The 14,698-nt window shown below is 39.1% G+C and overlaps 1 protein-coding gene across 1 annotated transcript in view; it reads left to right on the plus strand.

Moving 5' to 3' along the window:
- Nucleotides 1–14,415, plus strand: part of UFL1 (UFM1-specific ligase 1) — a 41,597-nt gene extending 27,182 nt beyond the window's left edge. The window contains exons 12-19 of the mRNA XM_015424101.1: nucleotides 758–880; nucleotides 2,064–2,184; nucleotides 2,288–2,454; nucleotides 3,189–3,319; nucleotides 4,505–4,585; nucleotides 9,983–10,068; nucleotides 12,998–13,178; nucleotides 14,087–14,415. Of these exons, the coding sequence (XP_015279587.1) occupies nucleotides 758–880; nucleotides 2,064–2,184; nucleotides 2,288–2,454; nucleotides 3,189–3,319; nucleotides 4,505–4,585; nucleotides 9,983–10,068; nucleotides 12,998–13,178; nucleotides 14,087–14,302 (1,106 nt within the window). The 3' untranslated portion in view covers nucleotides 14,303–14,415. The remainder of the gene's footprint in view (nucleotides 1–757; nucleotides 881–2,063; nucleotides 2,185–2,287; nucleotides 2,455–3,188; nucleotides 3,320–4,504; nucleotides 4,586–9,982; nucleotides 10,069–12,997; nucleotides 13,179–14,086) is intronic.
- The last annotated feature ends 283 nt before the right edge of the window (nucleotides 14,416–14,698 follow it).

Genomic DNA, 14,698 nt, shown 5'->3' on the forward strand with positions numbered 1-14,698 from the left:
AGGTTAAAAGGATTTGCTGTGGTTAAGAAACTTTACATCAAACATTGAGATTAGTCATGGTATAAGTCAGTCAAGGGTACTAATGTTTAAGCTAAGTGATATTTATCAGAGAAATTGCAGCTGATTTTTATTATCATAGAGTACCTACAGAAGAATAAATAAGAAAAGTGTTACGTAAGGTGACAAAATATTTTCATTAATGTTTTGCTCATGCCCTGTTCTGTAGAACAAAATATTGTATCAGAATCAGTTCAGACTCTCTATTGTTGTGATTTGATGACTGAGGATTAGTGGGGTCATTTTGAATGAAAAGTACAGGGGAGACTTAATTCTGTTTATAATACATACAATGGTTATAGTTCAATGTAAGTGAAGTTCCTGTATTCAGCATCACTGAACTATGTGTTAATGTCATTGTTGGTTTACTAAAGGTGTTTCTTCGGATCTTTAAGCAGCCGTATGTGGTCACAGATCCTGTTGAGAAGACTGCTTTCTTTCGTCTTGCCTGTGTTCAATTTTGCCTGTGTTCAAATTTGTTTTACTACCCAGTTGGACATTAGAGTTAAATATTGAAGTACTGTGCACTTTGTCCTGTTCCTACACATCAAAGAGTGGCAGTATTTATTTTTCTCTACATAGTACATCAGGCCTTACCATTATCCTTATTTGATACAGGGATTTCAGTTTCATGTTGTGTTTGCCTGAGAGAACATCCCTTCATACACTTTGTGTGCTAACCAAATAATTTCTCCACCAGAGGGCAGCGGAAGTGTGAGAGGCAGTGGTGGTGGAAATGCTAGAGAAATCAAGATTAAGAAAACCAAGAAGAAGGGAAGAAAGGATGTTGACAGTGATGAGGAATCGCAAGCAAGTAGCACAAGTCTGTAACCTTGTTTTTACCTCAGATGCTTAAGAAATACTAGCTCAGCCTCTACTTTTGTATTTTTATATATAATATGTATACCGTGTTTCCCCGAAAATAAGACACTGTCTTATATTTATTTTTTCTCAAGAAGACACACTAGGACTTATACCACAAATGCATAGAAATCCTGCTAGGGCTTATTTTTTGGGTAGGTCTTATTTTCGGGGAAACAGGGTATATATGTCTATATATGTGTCTATATATAGATATGTGATTGTAAAGAAGCCAATCTCAAATATTAAACAAGCTGTAGGAAGAACAACATTTGGAATACACTTTTTAAGCTGGAGGCTAGATAGGTGGCAACCCGAGAAGGGGCCCCCTCAATTGTAGTACTGAAACTTTGGAACTCCCTTCCCAGGGAGATTCATCTGGGCCCCTCTTATTATCTGACAGTAGCAGGTGAATACTTCTGTTTGTTTGGTGTTCCTTCACTAACTCTTACTAGCCCTTCTCTCTGCTGATATGTGTTTGTGTTTACATGTTTTGTTTAATTATTGTAAGTATTGTGTATATATATTTGTACTTTAAATGTTTGAAATTTTTTAATGTTTGCTGCCTTGGGGACCCTGAATTGGGTGGAAAGGCAGCACAGAATTTTTTTACTAAGTAACAATAAATAAATAAACAACAAATGTTAACTTTATCTTAAATTGTTTTTGAGAATAATGTCTTCTTTGTTAAGTATATATCTGGATACTATCTGGATAAGTATGTGTTTGGATACTTAACACTATTAACTATGGGCCCACTATTAACACACTGTTAAATGTCAATTTTATGAACTGTGTAAAATAATTCCATAATTTGGTTTTCCCAAAGAACAACTTTTACTAACTTTGTTTCCAAATTATTCTTACCCAATTATCAAATCAGTCAGAGGCTGAAGGGGTGGGGAGAGCTGTGGCATTTTGTAGTTAATTTACAGAAAACAAAATAGTGGCTTGGAATAACTTCCATATCAGTATTCAATGCATTCTAGATCTCTGTGACGTGCAAGAGCCATAAAATTAAGAGGAACATGTTTCACATAGGCTTTAAGAAGGATAGCATTCCTATATTGACTTCAGCTGAGGAAGCTTTAAGCTAAATTAAGCTACCATGTTCCAGTATTTCATGTTCAGTGTTATAATTCCAGATCGGAGCAAACACTTGGAGATCCTTTTTATGTCACATGAAGAGATTGAGGATGTTTTACGAAAACACATAAGGGACTGCCCTGAAGAGCTGATACTAGAACTTGCTGACCATCTAGTAAGGTAATTGCATTCTTTTACTTATCTTGGGTTTGCCTTCACAGATTGGGAGAAATGCTGGCTTCTTCTTGTTTAAGATACCTTCTTTTATTATCTTTATCTTCAGGCCTTTGACAAAAAGCTATCAGGAAGTACTGCGTTCATTGTTTATGTCCTCAGCTTCTAATTCGTCTGGGACTAGCAGGAAAAAGACCATCAAGGACTTGCAGGAAGAAGTTTCTAGTTTGTACAATAATGTCCGGTTATTTGAAAAAGGAGCAAAACATTTTACAGGTACAGTAAATAGATTTATATTTTTAGTAATTTACTATCAATTAGAACTCTGAACAACTACATCTGGGGAAAACAGAAAGTGAAATCTAGATACCTTGGCAGACTAACAGATGAAGACTGCAAGTGCTGTTTCATCATTGAAAGTACGCCAGGTTTTCCTTGCATGTAAACTGGAATAAGGAGTATTCTTTGTTAGCGAAGAAGCAGTGTCAAGTTGAGAGTCCTGCTTTTATTCTAACTTCTACATTTTTCTTCTTCAGAAATAGCCTTGCTGGTTTATTATATGCCAATATTTTTCTTAGTGCACATTGACATCTTTTTCCAATAATTTCTGTAGCAGTGTTGCCCACTCTTTTCCTTGAGCTTTTCATTTCCATAGCTGTGTTTTTGTAATTTTCTTGCGTCCTGTCTACTTCTTTCTCACCACAGATATTTTTGAGTGAATGTTTGAGTCCTACAATTTGTGCCCCACAAACGGAAACCAGTTTGTTTATTTTTATCTCTGTTTGAAAAAGATACAGTTTTAAATAAAAATCTTGTCTAGTCTTTATAGGTCGTTCATGCTTTTTGATGTTACAGTACTTTTAACTTGTAAAAAAGCAGTTGGAATGAAAGTTTCTATATTATGGCCCATAAAAAGCTGGTTGGTAATTAATGTGGAGAATGATTATGAACTGATACCAAAGTAAATTTGCAAGTGTTATAATGTGCTGGTTTCCATTTCTCATCTGCAGATGAGACACAAACTAACATTGCCAAACACATGCTGAAGACTGTTTGTACAGACATTACCAATCTGATCTTCAACTTCTTAGCAGCTGAAGTAATGATGGCAGCAGAAGACTACACTGTCCTTACCAGCGAGGTATATTAATACTGTTTTCTGTCCTCTTGATGATTCTGAATTCCCAGCTTGTAGATTAGTGTCATGGTTTCTTAACACACTGGCTCATAATGTTTCAGTTACAGACTGTTGGCCCCAAGCCTTGTAAGGCACGTGTGCTTTTTCCAGCCATTTGCATATAGTCACAGGCCTCATGGAGCTATTCCAGGCCCCTTCAGTGAGTGTTCAGCTTAATGTTTTTAAGCATGTTGGCACTATTTTACCCAGCTGCTGAGTAACATGTTAGCAGGCACTTTCCCTCCAGTCGTTCAGCTTAATGTTTTTAAGGGTAGTGTCTAGCATTTTTATTAGTGTATATAAAAGAAAAAAGCAAGTTGGCACTATTTTACCCAGCTGCTGAATAACATGTTAGCAGGCACTTTCCCTCCAGTGTCCTGACTTATTGTGCATGGGCTTACCTCATACATTTGCCTGTCATTAAGTCCCCTACTGCAAAATTTCTTTCTATGGACTTTCATTTGCCTGCTGTGTCCAGTGGCTGAATTGAATTCCACTCAATGTGTTGAGACTTAAAGGTAAAGGTTCCCTTGCTTGAAAGCCAGTCAAATCCGACTCTAGGGTTGCGGTACTCATCTCCGTTTCAAAGCCGAAGAGCCAGCACTGTCTGAAGACATTTCCGTGATCATGTCCCTGGCATGACTAAACACCAAGGCACATGAAACGCTGCTACCTTCCCACTGAAGTGGTACCTATTTACTTGCAATTTCTTGCTTTCCAACTGCTAGGTTGGCAGGAGCTGGAACTAGAGACGGGAGCTCACTCCGTCATGCAGCACACTCGGATCTCGAACTGCTGAACTACCGAACTTCCACAGCCTGCAGTTCAGCGTCTCAACCACTTGAGCCACCGCAGCTCCGTTGAGGATTACATGGCTCCAAATATATAATGTCAGGAGATAAGACTGAGAGTGAGGAGGTTGCAGCTATGGAATGGGGAGACAAAGATATGAAAGAGAGGTTCAAAGAGAAGGCAATCTCCTTTAAGACCTGCAGGGGATCAGGGTATAGATTTGACTGCCATGATCTCTTATAGAGATTTCATAATCTCTTGTTAACTATTGTTCATTTGGTGCTCTGAAATTATTTATTTATATGAAATTAAAATATTATTTTCAGTGTTTTACATCCTTCTTCCAACTCTTAATAGATGAGAAAGAAGATTTTAAGTACACTGCATGAAGAGATGAGAGGCCCTCTAACAAAGCTCCACATTTCTTTGAATGGCAAGGTAAATTCCAGCCATAAATTAGCAGAATTTTAGTATCTTCATTGTTAGCTTATTATAGGATTTTGTATTCTTATTACCTTTGTTAATAGTTTCAGAATGGGGTAGCCTGATTAGCTAAACAATTTTGAAGTGATTGTCAGTGCATTGCATGAAGAGACATTTAATGAGCACTTTACTCATAACTACAGAAAACCAGGATCTATTATGTGTCAGTTTTTATAGACAGAAACAATAATTTTTCATCAGTCACTTCACATTATGATTATTAGGTGAATTCTTGGTAAAAACCCTCAGAGTGACTTTAAAACAGCTGCAACTCAGCTATTAGAAATGGAATACATACAAAGAATAGATGAAATAGAGCTTACAGACATTCCTGTCATTGTGCTTTCTTTCAACCATAAGGAGTGGCATTGAACACGCAAGTACTCTCTTACTACATTGCTGTACCTGTTTGACTTAGGACTCGTCTAGACATGCAGCAGAGTGAACTGGTAATGAGGTGGCAGACTTATGAAGTGGTAGAATGGACTGCACTACCTCAGACTGCAGGTGAGGGATGACATTTACCAGATTCCCTACATTAATAATTCTCTAAAAGTGGAAAACAAATACCGATTCAACTAGAATTTCTCTCTCTCTCTCTCTCTCTCTCTCTCTCTCTCTCTCTCTCTCTCTCGCTCACTCTCTCTCTCTCTCTCTCTCGCACACTCTCTCTCCGCGCACACACACTCACACACACTGTGTTAAATTCTTATTTGTGGAGTTTTTATGTAGATGAGCATTAAAAATGTGATTCTCCTCACCTGTAGTCTGAAGGGATACAACTCATTTTACCACTCATTATGCTACATGTGTAGCCGATGCCAAAGACAATAGGGAACCCTTAGCGTACAAGTATAGCCACAAACAACACCCACCAAGGGAAGACCATCAACAAATCACAGCTATATATGATCAAAATTGTAAATTACATTCATTAAAGTACAAGGATGTGTTAGTAATCATAACCCAGTAGAATGTATAAACACATATCCAACAGATTGCTCATAACAATTAGGTACTATTTATAAAAAGAACTTGTTCAAAAACCAACAGTAGGCGCCTATGTAATTCCATTCAAGAATAGTGTCCATAGACCTCAAAACAGAAAGTAACTATGACAGAAGACGCCCACTGTGGAAGGAAGACAGCCAAATCAAAACGTTTCAGTTATCCTAAACAGCAGCTGGTAAAACAGCACCCGATTTCCAAAATAACATAGGTACAGCTCAGTAACTTCAAAGGGACTATGAAGAACATATTATTACAAAAAACATATTATGACCACTAACACATCCTCATACTGTAATGAATGTAATATACCATTTTGATCATATATAGTTGTGAATTGTTGATGGTCTTCCCTTGATGGGTGTTATTTGTGGCTATACATGTGTAGCCGAGGCATTACTTTATTACAGCAATGGGCCATGTTCCCTATAATGGGTAATGGATAGGAAGAAAAATATGTTAAAAGGTGCTTTCAACTTAGAAGGAGAGAAAGCACCTGCAGCAGTTATACTAAAAATATTTGGAAAAATGTTATCAAACAATAAAGCAGGCCTAATGTGTCTGGGGAATTATAGAGGGGAATGTAGACATTGTGGGCATTTCAGAAACTTGGTGGGATGAGGATAATCAGTGGGATACAGTGATTTCTGGATATAAATTATATCGGAAGGATGGGGAGAGAAGGGTTGGAGGTGGAGTGGCTCCGTAAGTCAGAGAGGGTATACAGTCCAGTAAAATTGAGAATCTAAGAGAAATGGTCACTTACAGAAACACTATGAGTGAAAATAGTAAGACTAGAAAGAAGCTCAACTCTGTGAGTTTATCACCCACCACATCAGCAAAAGAATCAAGGAAAGCAGCTGTACAAAATAACTGTGTTGTAATAGGTCATTTTAACTAGCCACACATTTATTGGGTTTCTAGATATTCTCAATGACTGGGCCATGAAGCAAATGGTAATAGAACCTACTGGGGGGATGCAATCCTGGACTTTGTCTTAAGTAATGCTCAAGGCCTGGGGAGAAATATAAACGTGATAACACCAGTTGGGAACAGTGAAGCATTTATGTAAATAGAGAGTTGCCCAAGAAGACCAGCACAACCACATTAATTTTAAAAGGGGTAACTTCTCTCAAATGAGGGGGATTGCAAAGAAGAAACTGAAAGGAAACATAAGGAAAGTCAAATCCCTTCGGGTAGCTTGGAGACTTTTAAAAACTACAATACTGGAAGCTCAGATAACATGTATACCGTAGGTTACGAATGGTACAAATAGGTACTTTAAAAAGGCCTGCATGGTTAATGAACAAAGTAATGGAAGCAGTAAAAGGACAGAAGGATTCCTTTAGGCAGTAGAAATCTAGTCCAAGTGAGGTAAATAAAAGGGAGCACAGGGTTTGGCAAACCAAAATGCAAGCTGATGGTGAAACAGGAAAAAAGGGACTATGAAGAACATATTGCAAAAAACATAAGGACCAACAAATAAAAATTTCTTCAAATATATTAGAAACTGAAAACCAGCCAGACAGGCAGTGGGGCTCTTGAATGACCAAGGGGTGAAAGGATTACTATGGCAGAGAAGCTGAATGCATTTTTTTGCCTCTGTCTTCACTGAGGAAGATGGGAGGTACGTGCCCACTCCAGAACCGCTGATTTCAGGAGGGGTGTCAAAAAACCTGAGTCAGATTGAGGTGATGAGAGGAGGTCCTACAACTGACAGACATCTTAAAAACTGACAAAATCACCAGGCCCAGGTGGCATACATCCAAGAGTTCTAAAAGAACTCAAATGTGAACTTGTGGATCTCCTAATAAAAATATGCAGTCTATCACTAAAATCTGCCTCCATTCCCAAGGACTGGAAGGTAGCTAGTGTAACCCTCATCTTTAAAAAGGGTTTCAGAGGAGATTCGGGAAATTACAGTCAGTCTAATGTCAGTACCGGGTAAGTTGGTGAATCTGTTATTAAAGATACAATTAGTAGGCACATTGATGAACAAAAGCTATTGAGGAAGAATCAGCATGGATTCTGTAAGGGAAGACCTTGTCTCACCTTTTAGAGTTCTTTGAGGAGATGAACAAGCATGTGGATGAGGGTGACCCAGTAGATGTGGTTTACCTAGAAGAGGAGAAGAGATTGGATTTATACCCCGCCCTTCACTACCCAAAGGTGTCTCAGAGCGGCTTACAAACTCCTTTCCCTTCCCCTCCCCACAACAGACACCCAGTGAGGTAGGTGGGGCTAAGAGAACTCTTGACAGAAACTGCTCTTTTTCAAGAACAGCTCTTATGAGAGCTACGGCTTGCCCAAGGTCATCCAGCAGGTACAAGTGGAGGAGTGGGGAATCAAACCCAGTTCTCCCAGATTAGAGTCCGCGCACTTGACCACTACACCAAACTAGACTTCCAGAAAGGTTGTGATAAAGTTCCTCATCAAAGGCTCCTAAGTAAACGCAGCAGCCATGGGATAAGAGGACAAGTTCTCTTGTGGATTAAAAACTGGCTAATTAACAGGAAACAGAGAGTGAGTATAAATGGGCAGTTTTCACAGTGGAAGGTGGAAAGCAGTGGCGTAGCACAGGGCTCGGTACTAGGTCCGGTGCTTTTTAATTTGTTCACTAATGATTTGGAGTTGGGAGTAAGCAGTGAGGTGGCTAAGGTTGTGGATTACACTAAGTTGTTCAAGGTGGTGAGAACGAGGGAGGACTTTGAGGCATTCCAGAGGGATCTTTTGAGGCTGGATGAGTGGGCGTCAACATGGCAAATGAGATTCAACGTGGGTAAGTGCAAAGTAATGCTCATTGGGGCCAAAAATCCTAACTATAAACATACATTGGTGGGGTCCAAACTGGCGGTAACTGACCATGAGAGAGATCTTGGAGTCATGGTAGATAACTCATTGAAGATGTTGACTCAGTGTGTGACTACAATAAAAAAGGCAAATGCTCTGCTGGGCATTATTAGGAAGAGGATTGAAAGCAAATCAGCCAGTATCATAATGTTCCTGTATACATCTATGGTGTGGCCTCATTTGGAATACTGTGTACAATTCTGGTCACCATACTTCGATAAATATATAGCATTGGAAAAGGTGCAGAATAGGGCAACTAAAATTAAGGAGGTGGAAGGAACACTTTCCTTTTAAGAAGAAAGGTTTAAAGGGGTTAAGAGCTTTGTAGCTTGGAGAAATGACGATTGGGGGGCTGACGACAGAGGTTTACAGAATTATGCATGGAATAGAGAAGGTAGAGAAAAAATACTTTTCTGCGACAGAGGTTTACAGAATTATGCATGGAATAGAGAAAAAATACTTTTTCTCACAATACAAAAACTCATGGGTACTTAATGAAATTAATTAGCAATAAGCTTAGAACAGGTAAGAGGAAGTACTTCACCCAAAGAGTAATTAACATGTGGAATTCACTGCTGTAGGAAGTGGTGGCGGCTACAAGCACAGAGAGCTTCAAGAGGGGATTAGATAAGTATATGGAGCAGAGATGCATCAGTGGCTATTAGCTGCAACGTATAGATGGAACACTATGTCTGGGGCAGTGATGCTGTGTATTTTTGGTGCTTGAGGGGCAACGCTAGGAGGGGTTTAGAAGTCTGGCCCCACTGGTGGACCACCTGTTGGTGCCTTGTTTTTGGTCGCTGTGTGACAGTATATTGGACTGGATAGGCCATTGGCCTGATCGAACATGGCTTCTCTTATGTTCTTATGTTTTTCACTGGAAACTACAAATTCCCGTTCGTGTTAGAAGTGTATTGATTTAGCCATAGGAAACATAGTGCATCTCAGTGTAAGCTACTGTACAGTGTTTTGAAGTCTTGTTAAGTACTGGGAAAACGTTCTAGAAATTAATAGCAATAAAGAGTGTGAGCCCTCCTCAGCCCTTTTCAGTGCTGCATTTACATCCATTTAGTATGTTGCAAATGGGTAACGGCCACACACTTACCTTCATGGGAAGGGAAGTCATTCTTTTGGGGGTTTTGACTAGCAGATAGGAATAAATAATTGATTGCAGGAATAAATAATTGATTGCTGCAAATATGAGCAGCAAGTCATTTTACTTTACTCTGTTTCATCTGTTTGTTTTATATATCGCGTTTGATAAAATGGCTAAATGTTAACAAGTTAATATTTTTTCTTCAAATGTTATTGAATGTAGTTGTTGTATCTTGCAACTTGAATTCATTCACTTGTTTTCGATTCCTCCCTCCATGGGCTACTCTTTATTTCTGCATGAATGAAATGTTTCGAGTGTTGGGGAAATCTCCAGAATTTGAATCGGTGTGAGCGGAAAGGACATGAAGGCCTAAATATTTTGTTGTTGTTGTTTTTAAGAGCTTAGAAGAATTTGTTTCTGCTCTTGATGCTGCCACTGAAGCTTGTGATATTATGGTGAAAAGAGGGGATAAGAAGAAAGAAAGGTACTTCTCCTGCAATTCAATTTTTTGCTTTGGGGCTTCCATGATGGGAGCGATTTCTCTGCTTGTTTACTGGAGGGTTAGCCCTGATTCTGCAGCAATATGATAATCAGTGGTGGCTGCCCTCAAACGTGTGAGTTCTACATGTCTTGACCTCCCCTCTGCTGATGAACCATTCCCACTACACCTTCCCTCTCAGTGCCACCCATCCCAAGTTTACCTCCTTGACCCCAGATCCATTCATAGAACTCTTTTTACTATCAGGTAATTACCCTAATGATTTTCTGAGTTTCCCAGGAGGATTTGGCTGGTGGACATGGATGGACAGCGATAGTCTTGGTGAACTCATCAAAGACGGAGAACTGAGCATACCAGTGGGTCTGAGCACTAAAATATTAAGCTGCTTCTTTCCCCCTGCAGCACAGCTGTCATGGTCATGGCACTGTAGCAAGATGCCAAGTCAATCAGTGACCTGTGACCATCAAAATAAAAACACATGACTGGGATTTTGATTAAGCTTTCTCACCTTTTTCCCTTTTTGATTTTCCTCTTCATGTGCATATAATCCTGCACTATAAATATCAACGCATCAACTTGTATTGATGCATACTAGAATGATGAAATGCGTACTAGAACCCTGGCTGAGACATTTGGTTGCCATGGAGCACATCAGAATGTCCAAAATGGGAAATGTCCAGTTCCTGAAGAGCTGCATTAAAGGCTCAGTGTGTATATTAATGTAGTGCATGGAGTCAACTGTTATGTTGAGAATCCTTCTATAACTGTTACTAGTTGCCTTTTGCTGTTTCACTGCAGTAACTTCCAAAACATTCAGGTCATCATATGTAAGAAAGGAGATTGCCACAATGTTTATATGTCCTTAAGGCATAGAAGACATACCGTGTTTGCGCAGGCCTGTGCCTCATCATTCCCCTCTTTTTGTGTCTCATTTCCTTTCCTTTTTTTTTCTTAGTAGACTGTAAGCCTGCATGCAATTAGGGCCTATTGTTGTGTCCTTAATTTTTGTAAGTGCTTCGATTTTTGAAGCATTATAAATAAGAATTATACTGATCGCTGGTGTAATTAACTCTAATAATAATAATAACAACAACCACAGCTGTAATTATTGGCAAACTAGAGATATTATGTTTGTGCAAAATCAGCCTTGGCAGTTAGTCATCAGTTGGATACAAAGCAGAAGTGTTTTCTGAGCCCCAGACAACAATCGCCCCCATCTTCTCTCCCCTTAAAATCTAGTCCCATCCAGATCCCAATTAATTTTGTACCCATATATTTTATTAATTTCTTTTCTGCCCTCTCAAAAGGAAAGTTCCCATTTTTCTCACCCTGCAGAGCACTCCAACCCTCTCTTCTGCCCGCCTACAGCATTAAGAGGCAAGGCCCAAGCAGGGAAGGTATGAAGAACAAACTGATGCAGTCGCTCTTCCCTCTTCAGTGCCTCTGCGTACCATTCATGTCACCTCCATAAAGTGCTGGCAGGAAAGAACCCACAGACTCCCTTTATACTATAAACTGAGTAGAGCATTAGAGTTTGAGGTCTCAGTAGTCATCTTGAGGACAAAAAGAAACTGCAATGAATATCAACAAGGCTAGGGGTATTGCTTTAAAAAAAAGTGGTTTTTGGCATGCTTTTAAAAGTAGTTGCTATTGATGATGAAAGAGCAGCCATAACTGTGAGAGGGGGAAGGTGAGTGAGTAGGCAGAATAGATCTGTCTTTTAATACCAACTAATTTTTCCAGAAAATCAGTTTTCCACTTCTGTTCTTATTAACTTGTTCTTCTTTGTTAGTTTCCAGCCATGATGTGTCCCTTGATCAGTCTTAAGGGATGTGTCTTTCTTTACATAAATACCCAACCACATAGCAGGACCTGGATCTTAAGCTTTGTACTCCCTAGTCTAAAAAATACTTGTGGAGAGCCAAAGTAACATTAAACACTAACAGGGTGCAAGTCTCTATCACATGAGTGTGTTAAATGCTTCACTAATGATGGGTAAAAGTTGCTGCTTGTGGATATTGTATTAGAGGCTGAGAGAATTGGGTGGCTTGTTTAAACAAAAATGGCAAAAATCATACTTCAAAACTTATGAGGAGATATTTCAGCTGGAATAACTGTCCTCTGGAAAATTGACACGCTTTACTGCTATTTGTGACAACTTCTGCTGTGATTGATCAGTTGGGCAGTGCTTGAATAGTGAGAATTAGTCCAAGGTATGCAACTGAAGAGTTAAAGATCCATCTCTAACTAGTCAGGAAAATGCAGCAGCTTCTCTAATGCATCTTGGTCATAAGTACTTTTTACAGGGTATTCCTCAGCACAAGCTGGACATCCTGAATTGCAGTGCTGGCCCTAATAACCAGATGTCCCAAATCAATAGAGCTCCTTACCATCATTAGTTCAGTGGCACTTTATAGACTAACAGAATTCATTCCAGCATAAGGTTCTGTGAGTCAGAGCTCATCCTCCTAGTGAAGGTGTCACCAGAGTCCTGTTTAATTTTGCTGTAACAGACTAACTCAGCTAGCACCTGGCCTTAACGTCATTGCAGCTCAGAAGTATTTGGAATAATGTATTTAGAGTAATACATTTGGTAACAACCATGGCTTTTGGCAGTTTAGCATCAGTAAGTTATTCTTTATGGTTCTTTTTAAGGAACAAAGTAATGCAAGAGTAAGTGGCTGTTATCACTGCGGTACAAATTGAGGAATGTGAGCCTGAGTGAGATTTTCTTGTTGAGTGCTGCCCAGAAGAAAGCATATCACACAGCTGCATTTTCAACTGTGGAGCCCCAGATTCAATTCCAGTGTGTCCACTAGGCCATATTGTCTCTTAAATGTATTTGCTGTTATCCCAAATCTGCACGAAATGAAATTGATGAAAGCCTGTTTTAAGTATACGTTCTGTTTCTTAGGCAAATCCTGTTCCAACACAGACAAGCTCTTGTTGAACAGCTGAAAGTCACAGAAGATCCAGCCCTTGTTCTCCATCTGACATCAGTCTTGCTGTTCCAGTTCTCTACTCACTGCATGCTTCATGCACCAGGAAGATGTGTACCACAGATAATTACTTTCTTAAGTACTAAGATACCAGAGGTATTTATAGTGAAGACCAACAGTGTGGGGGGGGGGGTTTACTGGAATTTCTACTCTGTAATCTATCTTCCTGTTTACATAAGATAAGGAAGTAGTTGCTTTTATTTTTCAAATAACTAAATCTTTGCATTTGTTTCTTTGGTTTAATAGTCGTCGTCCGCCCGCCCCCCCAATATGATGGAATTGGTTGGGTAATAGCAATAAACTAACTTCGGGAGATAAGTTTGGAAGATTACCCACTGAATATGAAAAGTGACTTAAGATAGGAATTTTGTAATGTTAACTATGAATATGTGTTCTGTGTGGTGTGGGCTCTTTTACTGCTGGCAGCAAAATGCACCATTTCAAAGGCTATAGTACCTCTGCATGCTATTTTAATAGCTCTCATTGTCAACAAAATTCAACTTTAGTCCCTACAAGACAGGGTCTGAAAATTAATTACCACTTTAGCTTTAAAATACAGCTTTCATCATCTTATGTCACTTAGGCATAAGAACATAAGAACATAAGAGACGCCAATGTTGGATCAGGCCAAAGGCCCATCCAGTCCAACACTCTGTGTCACACAGTGGCCAGAAATACCAGTGCCATCAGGTTATTGTTGGTTTTTACGTTTTTTGCTATATGCTCCTCATATTCCCTTTTTGCCTGCCTGACCTCAGACTTGCATTTTATTTGCCATAGCCTGTGTTCCGTTTTATCAGCCTCACTGTGACTAGCTTTCCACTGCTTAAAGGAATTCTTTTTACTTTTTACAGCCTCCCTTACTCTGATTCTATTTTTCTCACAAACTATGTTACAAAAATACACATCTTAGTGAGTATCCAGATGTGCTGGATTCAAGAGAGTATAACTCTTCAGATAGATGTCCTTATTAACCATTTCTTTTAATTGTTTATTTTTACCAGGATCAGCATTCTTGTCTTGTCAAATATCAGAGTTTAGTAGTGAAACAGCTGATAAGTCAAAATAAGAAGATTGGGCAAGGGGATGATGACTCACTGGATAATAGCCTGGATGTGGAAGAGAGCACAGAAGCAATCCGAAAAGAACTCCAAGAACTCACTGCTTCAGTCAAAGATCTTGTTCTCCGGCCCAGAAAATCGTCTGTAACTGAGGAATGATAGTCTTAATAAAACGTGTTCAGGCTTTTCAAAGAGTCAGAGTATTTTTAATGAGGAAAATTAAGATGTTCACTTTGTTTGTGATGCTTGAAATAGCCTTGGCTTTTAGAAACTGCTTGCAATAACATCACACAGCTGGTGGTGGAAAGTTAGAAGTGTGTTTTTTTTTTTTTTGTATAAATATTTTTATTGTTATTATTATTTTCTTCTGATTATACATTTTCTTATTCCATCATTTTCCAACATTTTCTCCCCATCCTCCCCCCCTCCCCCAGTCTATTGTTTTTAGTCCTTTTCTCTCAGCCAGGGGCATAGTGTTTGGAGCTTCCACTGAACGTCGTTCCTTTGTTCTTCTTCCATCCATCTCCAGTATACGGTCCATTTCTCTTGAATTGT

Source organism: Gekko japonicus, unplaced genomic scaffold (genome assembly GCF_001447785.1).
Source record: "Gekko japonicus isolate JY-2015 unplaced genomic scaffold, Gekko_japonicus_V1.1 scaffold903, whole genome shotgun sequence".
Classification (NCBI taxonomy): Eukaryota; Metazoa; Chordata; class Lepidosauria; order Squamata; family Gekkonidae; genus Gekko; species Gekko japonicus.